At 38.8% G+C, this 24,105-nt stretch overlaps 1 protein-coding gene across 1 annotated transcript in view; it reads left to right on the top strand.

Annotated features, from left to right (window-relative positions):
* Positions 1-24,105, top strand: part of CDC14B (cell division cycle 14B) — a 47,452-nt gene that overhangs the window by 9,244 nt on the left and 14,103 nt on the right. Inside the window, 9 exon segments of the mRNA XM_050913709.1 lie at positions 1,678-1,770; positions 11,921-11,997; positions 16,972-17,038; positions 18,483-18,545; positions 19,469-19,556; positions 19,894-20,124; positions 21,925-22,063; positions 22,196-22,349; positions 23,118-23,218. Coding sequence (XP_050769666.1) covers positions 1,678-1,770; positions 11,921-11,997; positions 16,972-17,038; positions 18,483-18,545; positions 19,469-19,556; positions 19,894-20,124; positions 21,925-22,063; positions 22,196-22,349; positions 23,118-23,218 — 1,013 coding nt within the window.

Here is a 24,105-nt window from a genome sequence, read left to right on the forward strand (position 1 = left end):
CTAAGTTTTGAATATAAATGCTAAAATTTATCAAGGTGAATTTAGGCAGGAGGAGGATCAGGAGGGAGAACCCACTTACTTTTAAGATCCAGAAGATGCACCACTGCGGCAATAACTAATGTTAAGCTCCTAAAAGATCAGTTGCTAAATGGGTACAGACTTCTTTAAATTAAAAGCTCCCCTCCCGGATTTCATTCTTCTTGGCAATCTGCCAGTATTGAGTGAGCTTGAAGGTGCAATGCAACACATTTTTATTTGAGATAGTTTTTGTTTGACTTGGGCTTCTCTTCTGGTCCTGACATCTCTTTGGTAAGAAGCAGCATTTGATCTTTGATAGTGTTTAGGGCATTGTCCTGAAGGAGACTGCCATGCTCCTACTGCAGATTATCTTCTCTGAGGGGTGCTCAGTAATTTTCAGGATTGAGCTCTTGATAGAGCATAATGTCTAAAACAGAGAGTTCCTATATTAATTAACATGAATGACTTCAAGGTAGTTGACCTCTAACAGATGTTGGAGTATAAAACCTGTTAGGCAGATGAAAAAGCTTATTAGCATTAATGTGAATCACAGTTTGCCTCTTCAAAACTGCTTAGATCTTGAAACTGCCACTGAAATGTGAAAATTGGGAAGTATGCAGAACGTTATAGTTTAACAGATTTTTTTTTTAATTTTTATTCCTTGATGTCTGTCACTGGTATTAGTTTGCGTAATTCAGACTTGCTTTGTCCCTGTGGCACTATGAACAGGTTTGCTGGAGACAAGATTCTCTGGTTTTTGTTTACAGGGTGCTCTGAAACAACATAAGTCTATATTATAATGCCTTTGAATATCTTGGGTTTGGTATTGGAGAGTTGCGCTAGGATTGCTGAGAACATACTACTACTAGTGATCTGGGGTTTATTTGTCTTGAGTGCGTTGAATAGTATCTGAGCAAGTAACACTGCTATTTAAATAGTGACATTTTGTGATAGCTTAGCAGTTGATCACAGTGTACAGTTTCAAGCACATCAAAATTTGTTTCAAGGGATAGTTTTTTAGGGGATAGTTTTTGCTGCCGCCACAGATGTAAGTGTCCTTTCTATTGGCAATGCCATTCCACCCCCTTTCTAAGATAATCGGAGAAACTGTATGCCAAGCTGAGATTAAATTTCAAAAAGTTATTTATGATAAAGTTTAGAAATACTTTCAAAATATTTAAGCATATATTTTCCACTGGTTCTGATCCTTAGAAACAACTACTAGATGATTTATCTAGAGTCAGGTTTTCTTTAAGAATAAAAAAAGTCTAAATTCTGTTTTCAAAACTATTGCGACTTTAACATGCCTGTGATGTTTTTGAGAATGCTACTTTGTATTTACTTCTCATAAATGCCTATCTGTTACATAAGGCTTGAAGTCAGAAATACTAAATGCATTTAAGGAGAAAAAGAAAGATTACTGTAATTTGTATAAAAAATTATTTAGGCTGGATACTGGGAAAAATACTGGAACATTCTAGGTAGGGATGCAACAGAGTCTTCCAAAGATTTTGAGGGACTAGTCTACAGTATACTTGGTCCTCTGAATACAGGTGGCTGAAAGTAGGTGAACAGACCCTTGCATTCCTCTAATTTTATAAAAGAAGGCATGAAAAGTCTAAAATGCAAAATCATAATCTTGTTCATTTCTTGATACAGTCGTTTTCATTGATAAGGAAGAAAATAATTCATTATACTGGCTTTGATCAGAAAAAACAAGCAAATGCTGCATTCCTCATAGGCTCCTACGCAGTAAGTATTTAAATTTTTACATTACATCAGCTTGCTAAATGTGTTCATTTTTTCATACTCGATTTTTAAAACAGCAAGATAAAAACAATTCTCTTCTCTTGAATAATCTTCCTACTAATATATTTTATAGTAAGGTACAACATACTAAGACAGTTTTTAAAGTCTAGCAGGTATGTGAATGGAGTTGTATGGTTTTGGTTTTTTTCCTCTCTACTGCAATCTGTGCTCCTAAGAAGTAAGAGCACCACTGAAAAGAAAAATCTTTATTAATATTTTCATTTAGAAAAAATAACTGGTTCTTGATGTTTTTCCTTCCCCCCACCCACACATACTCTCTTTTTTCTTTTTTAAAATAGAGAAATATTATCTTGCACAAAGTACACTATATCATTTCCCATTGCATGGACATTTAAATATACCTTTTCTTCCCCAGCGGTGTCTTTTCTAATGTAAGGTGATCTCTTCAGTTAACCTAGGAGAAGGAGTGAGATCATGTGGTAGGCTTAGAGCTGGTATAAAGCTTGGGAATATACAAGGTGGCTGGAAATGTACTCAGCCAGGTCCCTGACTGCAGAGGGGAAAATGACTGACTTTACATCACAACTGCATGTGTCTGGTACACAAAAGTGTAGTCAAGGAATAAAATGCTGAATGCTTCAGAATGAAAGATGTGATATGTCATATTCATGTTCTGCATTGACTTGTAACACACCTTGATTGTAACTCCTGTTTACTGAGTAATACAATGAAGTGAAAACCTATGCGTTTTTTGATGTTGGAGATTTGAGGGGTCAAAGCTCATGTAGCCTTAGGTCATTCCTATTTATTAGCTGCAAGGCTATACAGTACTTGCTGTGATGCTGGCAGTCTTCTTTTTGCCTCTGTACATCATGCAGGAGGTCCATTTCCTGCTCCCCAGAGTTTCTCTGTTGTCTGTTATCTACAATACTTATTACAAATTAAGAACTAGATTTCAAAATGTGTCACTCTTGGTGTTTGAAACACAGGTGCTTAGGAATGTTGCTGTGGACCTTTGCATTCTTAAACCACGTGGAAACTGGCAACATGAGTTACTAAACTTGTTTGCAGTTAAGGCATTATGTTGACAAAACAGCTGCGACTTTTAGAAAAACTACTTCTTCAAGTGACTTGATCATAATGGAAGCCCAGAAAGTGAGAGGGGACTGGCTTCAGTTATCAGCTATTATTTGGAAGGAAGTAGGTTTTGTTTTTCCCTAAACTTTTGTTCTGAATAGTTATAGTAGTATTGTGCAGCACAGCAGCTGAAATTTTGAGCAGAATCCACGGTACGGAAAACTAACTAATGGCAAAACAATCTAATACGAAAATACTGTGGTTGACTGTGTGAAAGTATACAAAAAACCTAACACAAATCTTATTTCTGATCATCCAGTAGCCCTGCCATGTTGCAATAACAACATGCAGTTGAAGGGGAATGCTTGGACAGACTTGAATAAAGCTCTAGGATTAATATATATGGATTATGACAGTCCAAAGCATGGTAATTAAAAATGGAGGCTGTTGGACAGAGGAGTAGGCAGTGTTTGCTTCAGAGAACCACAGTGAAGGAGGTGGGAGCTGCAGAGTACAGAAGGGATGCTAACACAGATCCAGCTGAAGTATGACACGAGATCATGACTGACTAGCCAATGCATGTGTGAGGGCTAGTTGCAGACAGCTGGCATATGGCAGAAAGAGGCTGGTCAAAACCACTGGTAATTTTCAGAGTTCAGAGACTTGTGCTTAGGTCATTGCATTTTACAGATTGACTGTTTCAGCAGTTTCCCTTAAAGACCCATGGCAAAGTGCAGCACTATGTGAGTATCAGTCCCCTCCTTGAATGGGGGTGTGTCTGTCTTGCATAATCAGAAGTCCCAGATGGTGAGGTAGCTCTAGCTCGATGCTGATTTTCTTTCCAGTGCAATAGACTTCGGCTTTGGTACTGCTTTTTCTATAAAGTAGGGTACAGTTTCTTCACAGATTGATGTGGGAGGGATTCCAGTGAAGGAAGGTCACAGAATAAAGAGTTACTTTTTTTCCCCTGGTGCCCTTTGATGATCTTTCATGAAGAGGCAGGCTTAATTACAGCACTCACTGCTGAAGTGTTCAAACATACTCATCCCTGCTTTCTGCAGGGAGAATTGGATTGTTCTCTACGGGGCAAGCAATGGTATAGGATCTGTTCAGAATGCATGATAAATATATGTCTATAAGCATATTTCCTGATTGAAAGGAAATATATTGAGGCCTTCTTTATTTAAAACATATGTAGGCTTAAGCATCCACCTACTGCTTCAGTTCAGAGTGCTTTGCTTTTTGATGAAGAAGGATCCATCCAGCTATTGGTCAAAACTTTAAGAAGCTTTTCTGTAATTTTCATTAATCAGACCGTGTCCTGTTGGTAGTGCTCTTCATTGCTTGAACTGAATATCATCAATTAATTTCTGATCCCTTACAGTAAATGGTAGATTGCCACTGTATTTTGTTTTCTGTGGGTTGAATGTGTTTTCTTGTTTGATTTTGGTTTTTTAGCTTCATGGTGCGTTCCCATTTCAACAGTTTACCTTAGGTTGAGGAACTGCATGGCAGTGCATCCAGTTGGAGGAGTTCAGGTGGGAAGAGCAAGGAAGTAGGAAGGAAAAGTAGCCTTTGCAGAGTTTGTCATGAAAATAGTACTTATCTGCGTGTGTTGTAAGGCCTTTGATAACTTAAGCATAGTTCTGGGTGCAAGGTTCTCTGTAGATGCAGGTGCTTTAGGTTACTTGTTAGGAATAACAGGCTGCCAGGTTTTCAGGAATAGCACAGACACAGGAAGTGTGTGTGCTTTCTGGTTTTCTCTTTTTTTTTTAAACACAGTCACATTTTAACTATAAAACTATAATGAACTGTATATAACTAGTTCTCTTCTGGAACTTGTATGTTCTCAAAAATGTTCAATATTTTTGTGCTAGCAACTTCTGAGCCTGTCATATTAAGGGCTTGTTGACCTTAAATTTGTATTCTTAAACAGAATATTACTTAACTTCTTCTTAAAAGAATTGGGATATATTAACATGGCTTATCATTCAACATCTGTTGTTTAAATATATATGTGTGTATATATATCATTTGGGGACATGCTCGTTTTGACTACTAAGGCAATGATGAAAGTCTTCATTAACTGGTGAAGTGTAAGGGCAGCTGTTAGTGTTCTGGTTTAAAAGCAAAGTCTGTTCCTAGTCTTTTCTTCACAGTTGGTGTGTTTTAATGGTTCCCCCTCCTGCCTTCATCTAACTTGTCTTTCTTTCCTCTTCAGTGGAGATAGTTTCTGAACTCTCCAGGCTACACACTTCTTTCTCCCCCCTCCCGCATCTGCTGCTTCCTTCCAGGTGTACTTTGATGTGACAGCACAGCCTAACTCAAGCTACAGGGCTCTTCAGTATAACATGGCCTTAAAAGAACCAAGTTTTCAAATACATTGTTATATATGTAGTTTTAGAATAAAGTATGATTTTTTTAGAGTAAATCTTAACAATTTAGATCTTAATCCCTTCATTGTTCATCTTCCATCTATTTTAATTCTGTATTTTGTTTCATTTTTACAGATTATATACTGCGTAATGGGAATAATGTTCTTCTGTGTAGATTAGCATAAATTTGGCATGTTCAGCCACACAAAGGGTAGTCAGAATTTGGTGTGTTGGGGTTCAATGTTTACACTTTATTTGGGCAGAGGGAGCGAGGGGAAAGAAGGGGGGAGGGGGGGGAACCTTTGTTCTTCACCTTTTAAAGAAAAATTGCTTTTCCTTGGAAGCTATCTCTACTGTTCAGGCCTTACCACTCTACCAAAGCAGCAGTGATCTTCTGAGTTGATCTCTACAGTGGCTTCTCTTGATTTCGCCAGGACTTGGCTGTGGGTGAGGAAAGTCTGCTTCTTACATCATTGCTCCTTCTATATTAAGAAAGAAAATGTACCCTCTGTGCCCTGTCCACCCAATTCCCAAGCTCCCCCCTCTCTCCTTGGCTGCATTAACTTAGTGTTTTTTTTCTCAGGCCTGGCACTAATTATGTACTTGGAGGGTGACCCTCCGAGGGTACCGCCCCATGAACTGCTGTAATTCAGGTCACCTTCTCCAGGACTCATCTCTGTACTTTGTCTATTTTCTCATCTTCTTTCTTCAGGGTAAGCAGCGTTTCCTTCATCCGTTCTGATCCGTAGTACTGTGTTTTTGCCTTTTCAATTTGTTAGTGTCCTTCCTAGCTGTGGGCCTAATGCTGGGTAGAAGCTGGAGGTTGCAGAAGCAATTAGTACCCATCTGTGTGATGTTGAACTGCTCTGTTCTTACTGTGGCGTTTGCAGAATTCTCTCTGTCTAAGCCATGGGAAAGCAGGCAAACCTGTTTGTTTAGTGGTCCAGGCTGAGTGGTGGTAAATGGGTAACTGTGGCCGCGCTCAAATGGCAGGTGGGTAAACCATGTTTACCCTTAGCTAAGTTTTGGTGAGAGGTGCTTGTGTTTGACAAGTGAGTGGCAGAGACGAGATGGACAAAGTACTGGCCTTTCATTTAAGCAAAAGTTGCCTCGAGTCTTTTTGGCGTTCTCTGTGTTTGTGTCCTCTAAAAAGCTACCTTCTCTGAATTATATTTGGGAAATCATGATTAGTCTTCATGATGACAGCTTTTCCTGCTGTTTGTACTAGATTCTTCCTCATGATGTTCTTACCAGACTGCTTGTCTCCATAGAAGAAGAAAGGTTGCTCTTTGGGGGTCCCTCACTAGAGTAGTAGCTTGCTTCTTAGCTGTCGTGAAGTACTGATGTGCCCAGCCCAGTCAGTTCCCAGCTACCAGGGTTTTCTATACCTCCCCTCCGCTGTTTAAAAGGTAATTGGATGTTTCTTGCTTTTGTTTATGATGAACAAAGAGAGTTGCCAGAGACAGGCAGTTATTTCCTCTCTGCAACTTTTATCCACTTAATGACTATGTTTCTGCTAATGAAGGGACTGTTGGCCACATGTGGATTTCTTCAGTACACCACAAATCCATACAGGAAGCTTTTTATTCTAATGTATTTCTAATTTAATTTTGCTATATTTAACCTTTTCTTCTAAGGAATATTGCTAGAAAATTTAATGTATTAACTGACTAGTATATCCAATGGAGGTTTTAAGGAAATACTTAATACTTTTAAGTTATAGTAAAATTACACGTGTGCGAGCTTGTGTTTGAGTCTGGTCACACACAGTAGTTATTAGTATTTGTTCAGAATGGGTGGGTTGTGATTATTTGCAGTTTACAGCAGTTCAGGCTATTTTGGGTGAGTGACATTTTTGGAACATAGTTGTATCCCATGAAATTTGCTTGTAAGCAGTTTAAAATGAATCATCTCATTATTTTCTTGCTTTTAAGTCAGTATGGTTGGTAAAACATGTGACTTAGGTAGCAACCTTAAGTAGACTTTGCAGTTAAGGGTGAGCAGGTGGATAAACTTGATTACACTAAGCACATCATAGACGTGAATTTGAAGTGCTATTTATAGACTTGAGTTGATATAGTTTCTAACAGTACAGCATATTGAAACATTTAATTTTCCTGAAAAAGCAACAAGTTATGTCATAGATGATTATTATCAAACATGTTTTGTCTTGCATGCAGCATTACTATTTCACTTGACAATCCCATGTATTGAAGATTAAGATGCCTTTTTCAACCAGAGCCTCCTTTCCTTTTCTACCAGGAATACTTTTCGTCCTATTGTGAATACCGTTTTCATGATTGTAACGCTAATCTAGGAAACCTTTGTTTAAAAAATAGGGCTGGTTTGAAAACACTAATATGAATCAGACAATAACATAGCTTGCTAAAAGAACTCTCATTCTATGGTTGATTTTAAATGCTCAGAAATAAAGACTGGGTTGCCTAGTCCTGCAAGCCCTTCTGTTTCATTCAGTGAACCTTATAGCAGCTGTTTGACTACATAGCGATGTTGGCAGGAGCAGTGCTTGAGTGCACCTTTCCCAGTACTCAGCGCTTGGATGGTTCTTGACCATTCACAGAGCTGCCTGCAGTCCCTTAATTAGAAACAGATGTCCTAAATGAAAAGGATGATTAGAGCAATGTTAATGGTTCAACTGCTAATCGCAGATTTCTGGCTGTATTTTGAAGTTCAGTAGGATATTTTTTTGTATGCATAAAGAAAGCAAATTTCTAAATTGTTGGTACACAAGTGATTACATAGTGTGATAAAACGGTATGTTATTTTGGCTTGAAAGATGTCTGTTCCTTATAGTAACAATTTTCCTGGAAGGTACTTAAGTAAAAGACTTGTAAAGGATTTTAAGAGATTTCTGTGTGTATTTGTGTGTGTGTATGTAGATGTGTATGTACACCCATCTGCACTTGCATATGATAGTAGGAAAATTCTAAAACCAATGCACCTGTACTTGTGGATGATTTATTTCAGGTCTGCTGAATTTTCTAAGTTTTTTAAAAAGCTGCCTTTTTTTTTTTTTTTTTAATATTTGCCTGACCTGCAGGAAGGGAGCCCCTTGGGAAATCAATGTAAAATTCTAATAGAGTTTTCTCCATTTGTGTATACAAGAACGGACAAAAACTATCCCAGAAAAAGCCTGCTTCTGCTAAGTAACCGTTAATAACATTGCTTGTAATTTATTTTAATATTTTTGATCTTTTTAATAGTATTTCTTGTTGGTTGCTTTATCGGCATTAACTTAAGAGAACAACTTTATTTGTGAAAGTTTCTGTCTTCTTAGAAGGCACAGCAGAAACATAACTTATAATCAGCATCTGGACAAACTGGTTTCAGCTGTTGTATATGTTGATTTCTGGAGGTTATGTCTTTTCCCATTTCCCCTCCTTCCCCCAGTATATGCCTCATGAATTTACAAATATATCTTTGTTTTGCTATTCATCAGATGAACATTTTCATTCTCTTCATTTCTGAAACTTCAGTTCCACTTACTGCCTTCTCTCTTTCAACCCTTCTGTCTACTACAGGTCTATCTGATCACTTTTAGTTTCTCATTTACTGGCTTTCCTTAGTCCTTTGTTCACCCATATCATTCCAATGAAATTGTTAATCTTTAAGGCTTTAGTGGCCTCCTCCTGGTCAGAAACAGTATTATATACAGTTATATATAACTATATAACAGTTTCAGTTTGTGTCAGGAGTATGTTTTTGAAGTGAATCTTTCCTTAAACCCTGCTCACTGCATTTTGGTTCACTTCACGGAGCAGTCTAGGAGCAATCCCAACAGGTAATGGGTGTTCAGTCCACAGGACCAGACTAGGACTAGCTGTTAAGGTTAAAAGGTGCTGAAAGTGTATAATGCAGATGTCAGATCTTCCGTGCTGGCTCTCAGTCTACAGATGCATTTCTGCTGGTGCACACTACTTCCTAATGCAGATGTGGCCTCTGCTGCCTAGATGTCTGTTGCTTCCCTGGGCTTTGCTGCTCCTTCCCTCACTCCGTCAGTCTTACCTGTTTCTGTATCTGGAATTTGGTTCACCCACAACCTGAACCCAGGCTCACCCACTTTCAGCCTCCATCCTGCCTCGCTTGCATCCAAGATTTCCAGCTGGGTGCTCTCTTATGGTCTTAAGCTGTGGCAGAAACTGATCCTGTCTCCACTTTGAATGTCACAGCTTCTTGTGTTGTGTTACTGCCAGGATATTTTCCTTGTGAAGTAAGTGTCTGTTTATGGTCTTTCCCGTTCTGTGTAGAGACTAAATGCCATTCTTCCCTTTTGAAACACTCCACACCATTGCACCTGTCCAGATATTCTCATACTAACCTAATTCTTTTTTGTAAGCCACTTTTCACTGAGAACACCATCTGACCATTTCATCAACTGCTGTCTCTGCAACTGTTCACGTGTCGTATCTTGTGTGTGTAGTAGTGTCACAGCTGAAGTGTAGCAGGATCTCTGTTTCAGAAAATTCTGAGAAATCCAGCTCAAAGAGCTTCCTTCTTCAGTGAATATACTGTATGTTGCTTCAGTTGTACAGGAAGTACTGCCTATTTTGGTTTAGTAGCTTGTCCACGTTGAAAAATGCCATCTTCTTGCAGTGGGGTAAAAGCTCAGCTGAGATATGGGAGAAATCCTTGGCCTTTCTGAGCTACATGTGCTTACAGGATTAGCTAGTATTAGCTGCATTTCTGCTTGCCTGTTGTACAAGTAGTACTCTCTGTATATTACCCAGCCTTACAGCACTGAATCCCACGTTTTTTCCAGGTGACTCATTTCTGGCTACAAACTCTGTTTCTGCTGTTTAATTACGTTCTGTTTGCTAATGCCATTACATTAATGTTTGTAAGTTTTTCTGGGGCAGGGCTCTCTTTCTGGTAAGCAAGCAGTGCTAGATTTATATGGTTGCTAGCAATATGTGTTCACTGTGCTGCAAGATGCAAAGTATGACTGTATCAAAGCACACAACTTGGAATTTCTTGGAACATAACCTTTATATCCAATTCAGGCAATTAATATGCCTGCAGAGTAGAAAGTGAACTCTGGCATCTGAGGAGCAGCTATTCAATGACATTTTGGAGGCTTTTTAAGTCTCTTTTCTATTCCGGGTGTATGCTTGCAAATATAAATGCAAAAGTCACTTACCCCTCCCCAGTGAAAGCACACACACACACAAAATATGCAGTTTTCATTACTTAACTAAACTACTTAAGACTTTTTTTTTCCTTTGGTTTTGCTAATTGCACAGGAAGAATGCTCAGAAAATACTTAACACAGTAATCGAATCAGAGGAAAAATGAAAGGGGTCACCTGTTGCCATGTATGTTTTAGCTGTCTGTTTAGGATATATTTCAAGCTGGGTTTGTGGGGGTTTTTTAGCAGCATTTGTTCCGCCTCGCATTCTCACAAGAATATGTGTGTGTGTGTGGAGAGAGGATGTTGAAGGTATATTAAGCCATTTGTTCAAACTGGCTTTGCAGCAGCATCAAAGAAATTTGAAAGGCAATGCAACTTTTAAAAGAAAAAAATGTCAAAAGCAACAGAAAGCAAAAATGCCACACTTAGATTTTTGGGGAATGTTTAATTAATACCCATTGGGATTCTTACTTTCAAAAAATCTCTAAGGAAAAAGGTCATTAATATAAGAGATGTAAATAATTTTACTGAAAGTTAATGAAAAAAATAACTTTCTGTAGTGTGTTAAAGCTTAGTTAATGCAGTTTTAAAGAAAAAGTATTAACTTGAAATTACCGAATATTGACCTGTTAATGACAGCTTGTTATTAACAATTGTTATCTCCTGGCCATGCTGGGGATGGTGTTTGATGGTATTGGAAGACATGATTTGCGTAAAAGAGGAGGTTTATGGTATTCCTTAAGGAGTCCTTAGTGTTAGAGGCTATCCAGGAGGGATCAGGCATCTCGTGATGGAAGACCGTATGGATATTTGTTGTGAGTTGGTCCTTTGTGAATTCTTTTCTGCGTGTTTTTGACAGTAGAAAGTTTGATACGTACTGCTTCAAGTATGTTACTTCATTCTGTTCTTAGGATTTTGCTTCTGAAGCTACAGATTTTTTTTTTTCCTTGATGGCATCTGGATTTAGTTACTGGATACTGCCTCACCAGTGCAAAGGAGGAAGTACAGGATTTGCAATAATGCAAATGTACTGCTGTAGCAAAATCAAAACATACACAAATTACTGTTTTAATCTTGTCTGCTGAGTGTACACACTGTTTTGTAGACCAGATGATTCATAGCTTTGCTGATATCTCTGTGGGGTTTTGTGCTTTGATTTACATCTTAAAAGCTTAATTAAAAAAAAAAAAAAAAATCTGCAAACTGGTCCAGCAGTGTTGCAGTGGAAGCATGGAAGAATCCAGATGGAGAGAAGCTCTTTCACTGTAGCCTGTAGTTAAACGACTCCCACACAAATCTATAAATTTTGTGTAAAAATATATATTCCTCTAGGTGGACCAGTATTTTATACTGTTTATGTTAGTTTTATTGTTGCACACTTGCATACATTTGTTCTTGATGCCACTCTTTCCCAGCACTTCTGAGCTCTGTAATAATTAATTATGCCTTCTCTAGTAAACAAGCGACTTGAAGTTATTAACATCAATCTTAATCTTTTTATTTTCTTTCCTGTCTTTTTCCACAAAAATAGATAATATACCTGAGAGAATCCCCAGAAGAAGTGTACAGGCTTATATTGTCTGGAAGCATTTCATATCTTCCTTTCAGGTAAGTAACAAGTTGTTAGAACTTTCTGTACCTTGATATTTTGAAGAAGAATGTAGCATTTATCAGTACTAATTTGGGGTGGGTGCTCGCTGAAGTTTTAACATGCGATACATTCACTGCCTGAGCTTTAAGTGCAGACTGCTGAACAGGGGTGTTGGCAGCTGGTACTGAAGCGTATTGACAGAAGGTGAAGGAGCCACGCTGCTTCATATGCACTCTTGTTGAGCTTTTTGATCTACATTGCTTCTCACTTGGCAGTCTGGTTTTGTGCCAGTGGTTGATAGTTAACTGTATTAAAATATCTGTCATTTATCACAAATGGCTTGTAATACTTTTAGCACTCCATTTTTCCCACTTGTCGAATATATGCAGCAACCCACAAATACTGTTTTGTGCATAAAGAAGGCTAGCTAACCTCATATGATGTAGTGTAACTTTAAAGTATTTCTTTTTACGAATGAGGAAATGTGTAAAACCCTTGGTTCATGGTTGCTTGACCCTGAAGGAATGTAATCCTAGCTGTTTCAGACCACCGACTTCTCTTTGTGGTATATGCTGTGCTGCTTAATGTACCAAATAAAGTCCATCCGTCGTGCAGAGGAACAACTTCTTAATTTCTTCCAAACAAGAGTTTCTAAAAGTTGGACTAAACTAACGTTCCATTGGCTGCTGCAATATGCAGAAAAGAATGGCCAGTTTACTGTCCAAATATATTGTTATAAGGTGATTAATTCAGTCCTTGCTTGTTTGTGTTTTCTAGCTGTCTTGCCAAGAGATGGGCTTTTGATGATTTGAATTTCTATTGCTTCCCCCCAGCCATCACCACAGTATAATGGTGTAATAGCACCTCTCTTTATTTGCATACTTCCATCATACCATTTCTTACTTTTAAATTCCATTTTTATATTCCCAGAAGAACAAAAGTCCTCATTAGGAAGACTGTAAGGTTTGTTTCTAAATATCATAACGGTGTATGTGGGTGATGGAGATAGTAGCTTCTCACTCAGGTCATATACCCTGCCCAAATTCCCAGACTGTCACTTCAACAGCACTGCTGAAAGAAATGCAAAGATGTGTTATATAATAAGACTTATTGAGAGCTGACTTCTGAAGATATGTCCAGCCTCTGGGGTAAAGAATACAGTCTGCTGAAGTGTCTGCAAACTTTACCATTTTCTTGAGTTACTAGTGCAGCTAAACCTGGTGCAGAGGAATTCAGATTACATCAATGATGAACTGAGATGTTGGTCTGGGCTCTGTTCCTTTAAGATATTGTTCATCTCTGCAAAAAACAGTACCTTCCCGTAGAATAATAAAAAATGAGTCAGGTAGTTGCTACTTAGGGTCATTATCAACACAAAAACTTTTGTTAGCAGGATGCAAAGAATTTCTTTTTTCACTTACAGAATCACAGTGGGGTTGGAAGGGACCTCTGGAGGTCATCTGGTCCAACCTACGTGCTCAAGCAGGGCCACCTAAAGCTGGTTGCCCAGGACCACGTCCAGATGGCTTTTGAATGTCTCCAAGGATGGAGACTCCACAGTCTCTTGGGGCAACCTGTTCTAGTGCTTAGTCACACTCAGAGTGGAAAAAATGGTTCCTGATGTTCAGAGGGAACCTCCTGTGTTTCAGTTTGTGCCCATTGTCTCTGGTCCTGTCACTGAGCACCACTGAAAAGAGCCTGGCTCTGTCTTCTTTGCACCTTCCCTTCAGTTATTTATATACATTGATAAGGTCCCCGCTGAGCCTTCTCTTCTCCAGGCTGAACAGCTCCAGCTCTCTCAGCCTTTCCTTCTGTACGAGATGCTCCAGTCCCTTAATCATCTTTGCGGCCCTCTGCTGGACTCTCTCCAGTATGTCCATACCTGTCTTGCACTGAGGAGCCCAGAACTGGGCACAGTACTTCAGATGTGGCCTTACAAGTGCTGAGGAGAGGGGAAGGATCACTGCCCTCGACCTGCTGGCAATACTTTGTCTAATGCGGTCCAGGATACCATTAGCCTTTGTCACAGGGCACATTGCTGACTCATGTTCAACTTGGTGTTCACCAGGACCTCCAGGTCCTTTTCTGCAAAGCTGTTTTCCAGCTGGGCAGCCCGCAGCCTGTACTGGTGCCTGGGGTTGTTCCTCCTCAGGTGCAGGACTTTACACTTCTTGTTGAACTTCATGAGGCTTCTGTCAGCCCATTTCTCCAGCCTGTCAAGGTTCCTCTGGATGGCAGCATGACCCTCTGGTGTATCAGCCACTCCTCCCAGTTTTGTGTCATCAGCGAAGCTGCTGAGGGAACTCTCTGCCCCTTCATCCATATCATTAATGAAGATGTTGAACAGGATCAAACGCAGTATTGACCCCTGGAGTACACCGCTAGTTCCTGACCTTCAGCTAGACTTTGTGCCACTGACCACAACCCTTTGGGCCCAGCTGTTCAGCCAGTTTTCAGTCCACCTTGTCTGCTCGACTAGACCACACATCACTAGCTTGTCTATGAGGATCTTATGGAGACAATGTCAAAGGCCTTACTGAAGTTCAGGTAGACAATATCCACTGCTCTCCCCTCATCTACCAGGCCAGTGATTTCATTGTAGAAGTTTATCAGATTGGTCAAGCATGACTTTGCCTTGTTGAATCCATGCTGACTACTCCTTATGATTTTCTTGTCCTTAATATTCCTGGAAATGGTTTGCAGGATTGGCTGCTCCATCACCTCTTTGGGGATTGAGATGACACTGACTGACCTATGGTTCCCTGGGGATTCCTTCTTGCCCTTTTTGAAGTTGAGGGTGACATTTGCTTTCCTCCGGTCTTCAGGCATTTCTCCCAGTTGCCATGATCGATCAGAGATTATTGAGAGTGGCCTTGCAATGACATCAACCAGCTCCCTCAGCATTCATGGGTGTATCCCATCAGGGCCCATGGACCGTTTGCAGTATTCCCTGACCTGGTCCTCTTCCACCAAGAGTACATCTTGCTTACTCCAGCCTTTCCCCCTGTGTTCTGGGACCTGGTATTTGTGAAGGCTGGTCTTGCTAGTAAAGACTGAGGCAAAGAAGGCATTCAGTACCTCAGCCTTTTCCATGTCCTGTGTAACCCGGTCCCCTCTCTCATTGAGCAATGGGCCCACATCTTCCCTAGTCTTCCTTTTGTCACCTGTGTACTTGTAGAAGCCCTTCATGTTTTCTTTGACGTCCCTGGCCAGATTCAATTCCATTTGGGCTTTAACTTTCCTAACTTCATCCCTGGATGGTTGGACAATGTGTATATTCCTCCCAGGTTACCTGTCCTTGCTTCCACCCTCTGTATGCTTCCTTTTTGTGTTTGAGTTTGACCAGGAGTTCTTTGTTCATCCATGCAGGCCTCCTAGCATTTTTGCCTACTTCATACTCATTAGGATGAACTGCTGTTAAGCTTGAAGGGGCTGATCCTTGAATATTAACGAGCTTTCTTGGGCCCCTCTTCCCTCCAGGGCCTTATCCCATGAGACTGTTCCAAGCAGATCTTTGAAGAGGCCAAAGTCTGCTCTCCTGAAGTCCAGGGTTGTCAGCTTGCTTTCCACCCTCCTCCCTGCCCTTAGGATCCTGAACTCCACCATCTCATAGTCACTGCATCCGAGGCTGCCTTTGACTTTCACATCCCCAGTGAGCGCCTCCTTGTTGGTGAGTATGAGGTCCAGCAGAGCACTGTTCCTCATTGGCTTCCGCATCACTTGGAGGAGGAAGTTGTTACCAGTTCATTGCAGGAACTTCCTGAATTGCTTAAGTCCTGCTGTGTTGTCCCTCCAACAGATACCAGAGTGGTTCAAGTTCCCCATGAAGACCAGGGCCTCCCAATGTGAGGCTGCTCCTATCTGTCTGTAGAGGGCCTGATCCACTTGTTCTTCCTGGTCAGGTGGCCTAACAGACACCCACTACAATGTCACTTTTACCTGTCGTCTCTTTTACCTGAATGGGGTTCTGTTATTTCCTTCTCCTGCAGATTTTTTTTCCCCCACCTTTCACACTGATTCATTAGAGAGGAAAAGGATGGAAACAAATTGTAGAGGCAGCCATCCAGGTTCTTCAGAAGTTCTTCCTCCTCTCAGTTGAAATTTGAACATGATGTGCTTTTTACTTTTTTGAAACATTAATGATTCTCTGCTGATGAGGGCTGCATGGTCTCAAAAGGAGGTGTTCTGCCAAGACATAATATTCTTTGATGTAGATTCAGTTTAAATTTATTTTTTGACTTGACTATAGTATGCCTGTAGAATGCTTACTCTGCAGTGCTTATGGAATCTAATAATGGTCACATACTAAGAATATGCCATTCTTGGATCAACAGAATTTAAAAAATTGTAGTTGAAAGAAGGAGTTTTAATGAAAACCAGTTTCTCCTCATGTTTAAGCATAAGCTATTTTATGCATCTTAAGGAAAGTCTTTTAATATATCTACACAAATGTGTATCTTGACAGTTTTAGTAAGAAGATGCTGTTCACGTAGACATAGAATGCATGTGTGCAGCATCTTTTTTCTTTTAAATGGAGTTTGAAGAAAAAATTTGCAGTGTATTAAAATGTGACTTTTTTGAAAGTGTACTTCAGAAGAAAATGTTCTAAGAGTGTATGTTAGAATATGATACTAATTTAGGCATTAGCTTTTGCCACAAGGAGTTTGTGTTGTCTGTTCTTTGTTGACGTGAACACTGAAACATGCCAGCTTCAATGTTCCTGTCAGAAATTGAACATGTCAGCTTTACCAAAACTATACCTGGAGTAATCTTACTCTTGGATCATCTGTTAACATAACTTATTTTATGTTTTGTTATTGTTGTAAGATGCAAGGTGGGGGAAGTGAAGTAATCATTTGACATAATTATTTCATTATAATGGTAATTAACTTGAAGCAATTTTTTAAAGGTGTTTTAGAGAAAGATCTTCAATTGCTTTCATTTGGATTAAAATGGGATAATTTTACTGTTTTGGTTATCATGTCTTACAGGGATGCTTCCTTTGGTACTTGCAGTTTTCATCTGACATTGCTGGACTGTTTTCATGCAATAAACAAGGTCAGTAAAACAATATTTTTCGTATTTCAAAAGGTCAGGTAAATATTGCCCAGCAGAAAAAGGCGGCTTAGGAAACTAGGATCCAATTAGAGCTGTGCAGTAGCAGATTTTCTGATTGTTACCTAGCTTATTATGTATTATGCATTGTAACAAAACTTCTAGATACAGCATCCATTGATGTCGACCGGTACCATATATAATCAACTAGTGAAGATTTTAAAGAGGGAATTCTGAGTTTTATATATGTCACCTTTCAGGACAGCAATTCACACTCTAATCCCTAAGAATTTTGCGATAGGTTTATTATATGCCCCCGCAGTGTTACATTTTAGGCTGAATGTAGCCTTTGAAAGTGGTTTTGAATTGGTTAGTGATACTTTTTAGGCATATGCAGCATGTGCTAATGACTTCAAGTTTTGCTTTAGTGATACAAATAGAACAAATGTTAGGAGGCAGGTGCTTTTGGTTTTTAACTACAAATTATCATAATCTAGAGTTTTATAGCAATACAGTGGTGAAGTAACGTGGCATTGAAGGACAGGGGAATTTATATGCATTTTTTTTAGTCTGTATGAGTAGTGACATGGGGAATTTTGCAGCTTTCCGCCCTACTGCTGCCTTTTGTATTATGGGTATCTCTGCCAAATACTGGTGTTTTTACTGATTAAGCCAGCTTCTTGCAGATTTGTGATTCAGCTTTTTTGGATGTTTTGACATTGGCTGCATGTACGCCAAAAGTGGTGAATTGCTATTCTTCTTAGTACCAGTAAACAGCAAGGAAAACTACGGAAGATTATGCAGTGAAAGAGGAGATTAGAATGTAGTATTTTAAATATCTGGAGATATGAGATTATCTGTGTTTGTGCTTCCTGACTTAACAAGTGGGTAAACTGCCAGTTACCCAAATGTTTACATTTTTTATACAGTATTAAATATAATGGTTGTGGATAATTACAGGACACCAGGGACCACACTAGTGTCTGCTTAGGACTGTGTGTCTGCAAACAATTTAAAATCAGTGAAGATACTAGCATCGTAATGAGAGCGAATAGCATTCGTGCACAAAAATGTTTGCAATCCTTGAATGTAGACTTTAGAATGTACTCATAATTTCAATAGATAATTTTTGCCAGTTATTTTTCTCTTTTTTATTTTGTACACCTGGCAGTAATAAAAGGACTGAATGCTTCTGTAGTCTGGAATTTTGTAGTGATTCAATGAAAACAGAAAAGAGTGGATTTGCTTGTCTAACTTCACTTATATTAAAATTTACAAATCTGTTTTGAACCAAGACTGAATTGATCTGTATTTTTTCAAATATATGAAGAAATCTCTCTGAAAGAGTAGAATAGGTATTAAGGGGCTTTCAGTAACCTAAAAGGGTGATAAACTGTCCTCATTGAAAAGGTGTTGTCTTTGTTAAAATCTGTGTTCTGAATTTTAGGCTTTGCAATATGGTTTCCTGGATTTCAATACATTTGATGTAAATGAATATGAGCATTATGAAGTAAGTGTTCAGTATCAATCTTCTGATTTGTTTGCTGTTACTAATGCTAAGATCATTGTTTATAATATGTGCTATTTTTTTTGTAGTATTAGGTTCCATTTCTGTTTTGTCTCTTTAAACTTTGATTGTTAAATAAAGGTGTGTGGTCAGAGAGAGGACATTGAAATTCAGATTGAAGCATAGTCAGCCACAAACATGGGGGGGGAAGCAGAAACCAAAATGGAAAGAAACACTTTTTTCCATTATTATTAAAGCCCTGGAAGCTGATTGGGGAGTGGGAATTTGGCCACCTTTTAAAGGTCATGCATATTCTTGAGCAGTCTTGATGAGAAACTCGAGGGCATACAAGTCCAAGTCTAACTGAATTCTGGAGAGCAATTAAAGTATGTATCTGTGAACACATGGCAAAGATACAATAACACTCTCTGAGGTAAAGAAGGAAACAGGGCTGGGAAACTTCAAGCCTATAAAAATCACTTTGGGGCATGGGAAACAAATGTCACAATGAAGGACTGCAACTCTTGACTATATGCAGTCTCAGAAATGCAAAGCTGCCAGTTATCTGTAAAGAGAAAATTAAGTGTTCTTAGAATCTAAAAAATTGTTATTTAAATTGTGAACAGAGATAAGGCCAAGGTCATAATTTAGAAACCTATAAAAAGTTAAAAATTGGAAGTTGCCCTTCATCTGAAGAGCATCAGTTGTGTTGTTCTAAAACTCTAATTTAGAAAGAGGAGAATACAGGCAAGAAAAGTGAGGTTGAGAGCATCTGGCATCCTCCCGGTGGAACGGAAAGCAGGCGACTAACATAACTTCCTTTGGCAAAAATTGTACATCACTTCTATCTAGCATGTATTTTGAAACAATAAGGAAAAGCCTGAAAATACAGGGATAATGATAAACCAAGCATTTTCTCTTGACAGAGAGCAGAAAATGGAGATTTTAACTGGATAATACCAAACAAATTCATTGCCTTCAGTGGACCTCATTCAAGAAGTAAAATTGAAAATGGTATGCTTAAAAAAAGAGGTGGGGGACACAAGCCCACTGCTTTCTTAGTTGATTGTTACCAGTAAGAACAAGCTTTAAAAATTGTTCCTCAAACAGTGTGTTTTTTCCTTGGCTCTTTTTCTTTTATAAGAACCCTGGCAGTAAAATTTTAATGCTTGGTTTAATTGTATCTGACCTAGGTGATTATGTTAAAATTCCATTTTCGGTTAGTCTATTTCTTTATGTTGAACATGAGTTCTATTTTGAAAGTGTTTTCATCTCTTATTTTTGAGTCTTTGTTTATTTCTGCAGTTTGAGCCTTACTCTCTTCTTTTTTTCTCCTTCTTTTTTCAAATAGGCTATCCCCACCATGCTCCAGAGGCTTATTTCCCATACTTCAGGAAACATAAGGTCACCACTATAATACGCCTCAACAAAAAACTGTATGATGCCAAACGATTTACAGATGCTGGATTTGAGCATTTTGACCTCTTCTTTGCTGATGGAAGCACACCTAGTGATACTATAGTAAAAACATTTCTAAATATTTGTGAAAATGCTGAAGGTGTTATAGCCGTTCATTGCAAAGGTATAGTGTGAAAACAATTTATATTACAAGTGATGCTTATAGTTACAGTTCCTGAGGTATTTTGCACTATAATTCCGTTATATCTAGTTATTAACATCTCTGCCAAACTGCAACTTTTCCATACAAATTCTTTCTATGCTTCTGTTCTGCACTTCATCTTCTAATTTTTTTAAGTTCCAGAAAAATCTTTCCAGCTGTTTCCAAGAATGAGGCTGGGGAAAGTGAGCTTGCCAATATCAACAGCTCTTTCTGCTAGAAAGTGTAAGCACTTTCAAAGGATGCTTTTGAGCAGGAATTTGAAGTCCTGGCAAGGTTTATAGGTCTTTCTGAAAACACACAATTAAATATACCAAGTCATAAACTTTTGAAAATATCAGTTCAGCTTTTTGAGGAGATTCCTCATAAAGTATGTGTACTCGTCCAGAATCACAGAAATCTTTATCCCTCAGAAACCCTTTATACTAGCTACATTGGGCATGCCCTGAATATCTGTTCCTCCAGAGTTAGACTGCCAAGGAAAAGGTATTCAGAGCATGCCCAATGCAGCTAGTATAAAGATAGAGTTTGCTGTCGTTCTAGAGGAACTATGTTTCCCTTCCCATACCATCTTTAATAGTCTATCAGACATTTGTTCTCCACAAACTTTTCCTCACTAGCGTACCTGATAATGCTGTGATTGAAGAGAAAGGCCTTTTCTTAACCCATTTGCCTGGGACCTGCAAAGACTGCATTTTTGTTCCTGGATCTGCCATCCATTTGCTGCATGTTTAACAGGATTATACTGTGAAGTGGAAGAATTGGTAAAAACACCATCTTGACTGCTGGGAAGCGAGTGCATACTCTTACTCTCCACTGACGTGATAAATTCAGGCATATCACGTAATTGATTATGCCTGAATATTGAGTATCAGTGGTACAAGTGCTTTGTTTTCATTCAAATTCAGATGTTCTTTGATATATATCATACTAATGGTGTCTAGACTACCATATGTTCCTCAGCCTGCTCTTACTCTTGAAAAAGAATGGAATGCAGTAGCCTGTTCTTAAAGTTGGGCAATACATGGCAAGTGCTGTGTGGTTGTCTTGGCTATTAGGCTGTACTGAAGATCTTACACTGGTGTTGATCCGTCAATTGTTAAATGAGAGAAGGTGATGTGTGGTTTGACATTTACAGCAAGTGATTGAGGAGAGGAGCCACTTAGCTGGAGCTGTCCTCCTTTCCTTCTCGTGTTTCCCAGGGTAAATAGAACTGTTTTGAGGGCCATTGCAAAGAAGGTTCCTCATTCTGGAGTACTTTTTGCCTGTGTCAGCTAGTACCCAGACTTGCTTATTGCAAAATTTGTCTTTTCCTTGGGAACTAATGTAAGACATTAGTTAGAGGAGGGGTTGGAAGAGCAACTGGTTTCAGTGCAATGTATGATCATGCAATGTATGCAAGAAGGTGCTTTGAGAATGTTGGAAAAAAGCCAACTGTTTTATCCCATGCATAAAAACATTCTTATACCTGTATACATATTCATAAATAGGTAAATAAAGATAGATAGACTTACAGATATTTGTAAAGCCACTGGCTTTGGAAGGTTACCTCATTCAAAAAACAGGTGAACAATGTGTTAGTAACCTTGTGTATGGAAAAAAAAAAATTCAAAAGGTAAGTTGCACTTACCAAATTTGATCAGTAACAGGTTAGTTTAGTAAACCAGGCAAGTAACTATTTGTCCAAGTAACAATGTCTGTAGCTACAGCAGATTCCAGATGAAGATGGGTATATAAAAGAAGCCATTCTTTTATCTTACACAGCTGGTCTTGGACGAACTGGCACACTTATTGCCTGTTACATTATGAAGCATTATCGGATGACAGCTGCTGAAACTATTGCCTGGATTAGAATAAATAGACCTGGTTCAGTGATTGGACCACAACAACACTTCCTGATGGAGTAAGTAGATTGATGATAAATGATTTAAAAAATAGATCTAGATGTCTTTTTCTTCTTCTTTTATTGTACACTTAATAATCTTTGGTGTTAATGTGTTGTGTTTGGGGCTTTTTTTTTTCCATGTTATGATAGCAAACAGCCAGAACTTTGGACAGAAGGAGATATTTTCCGTGCAAAGTTGAAAGGAAACCATAAAATTGCTGTAACAAGAATTCTGTCAGGAGTAGATGATATTTCCATTAATGACACGAGAAACAGGAGAACCATCCGAAAGGACATTGAACTGGTAACCATCCGAATATTCCGCTCTGGTAAAAGTTGTAACTGCTGTTGAGAATCTCTCAGGTTCTGAACAAACCTGTGGGTACACTAAAACTATGTTAATCAGATTCTTTTTCTGTTTGCCCTTTTTCTAACAAGGGATATGGGGGGGGAAGGTATGGACAGCAAGTATGAAAAGCGTAGTGCAGTACACAGGTGAAGTAGGAGCATCCTCATCATATTTTAGTCTTTAGTAATTAGGTAGACATTAGAATAAAAAAAGTACTCACGATTTGCAATCAAAAACACTGTGATTTTGTTTTGGATTGTCTGTTATTTCTTTGTATGTGTTTAAAGGGAAAGGACGAAAGGTTTTTTGCTCTTTTTAGTTTCTAAGTAATTGCAACTTCTATAATACCTTTTGATGCTGCCTTTTAAAAAAAATGGTACTGCTGTTTTAAAAAGGCAAGTGAAGGAGGGAAATGCTGTACTTGAGTGAAGATTGTACTGTACTTAAGCAAAGATTTGATAATACGTTTCCACTGTTTTAAAGGTAGACAACATTCTGATGTATGTAGTTCATGACACCACTTAATGGTTTACAGCTTTAAAAGCAGGAAACTGGAAAGAACAGAATTGTATTTATGCAAGTGAATTTCCTTTGATTTTATGCTGGCAAACTTTCCTGTTGGGATAATTCTAGCTTTAAGATTTAAGATAAGGTTAATTCTTAAATGTGTAAGTGTCTATATTTTAATCTTGGTTTATCCCTTCCCCCCCTCCACTTATCCAGTACAGTGATGAAGATGAAACAAACTGTGTAACACAAGGTGATAAGCTTCGTGCTCTGAAAAGTAGAAGGCAGGCAAAAGCTCCAACTGCATCTCCGCTAACGTAAGTCAGTTTCTGAATGTATAAATGCCAGAAGTACTTTTATCCTCTTCTTCATGCATACTTCCCTTTGCCCCCAAAAGTTTGTTGCCAAGGCTGCTTTTACTCATTTAAAACAAGTATGAGATTCACTGTTTCTCTGAAAGCGTGGTGAGCGCTAAGGAGGCAGGAGAACTTGATTAAAGAACTGCATTACCCAATTTCTAGTTTTCTGCGTTGTTTTTGATTCCAGTAGTCTGCGCTTTACGAGCTCCCATAGTATTTCTGAATGCTTTACTTCTAGTTTAATCACAAACATTCTTTTATCTTTCCCGTGGTAGTATAAAAATGGAAGAATATGACTCCGTGTGGTGGTGTTTGATTGGCTGAAATAAAGTACGCGCTGTTTTTTGAAGTAAAGTCAGCTACCCAAGAAGAAGAGTTGAAAGAAGAATCTTTAGCTTCCTTTCATTTCCTCTTCCTTGGAGAGGAACTTTCCCTAAATCCTGTGGGCTTTGGGATAATGGCTGGTAGACCTGGAAGGCAGAGAGTAGCACTATTTCAGTAAATAAATTCAAAAGGAGTGCATTTCTGTCAGGGAGCTAGTCTCTTATTTTAGACAAGTACTGAAACACCACCTGTAAAAGAAAGTTCGTAGTCACCTGTGCATCTGTTGTAGCTTGTAGCAAGTGTAGGTAGAAAAACTTTCTGTCTGCCCTTAAATAAACTACAAGAGAATGCAAGACTTGCAGGACATATCTGGATCTCATTTGATTGCTAGGAAAGGAATGGTGACCCCTGGCTGTCAGATTTTTGCAAATAACACAGCACCAGAGTCACAGACGAAAGGCAACTCGGCTTTTGTTGTGCTGTCTTTCTGTAGGGGATGATGCTTTTAGCTGCTGGCCTTT

This window comes from Gymnogyps californianus, chromosome Z (assembly GCF_018139145.2).
Source record: "Gymnogyps californianus isolate 813 chromosome Z, ASM1813914v2, whole genome shotgun sequence".
NCBI classification, from domain to species: Eukaryota; Metazoa; Chordata; class Aves; order Accipitriformes; family Cathartidae; genus Gymnogyps; species Gymnogyps californianus.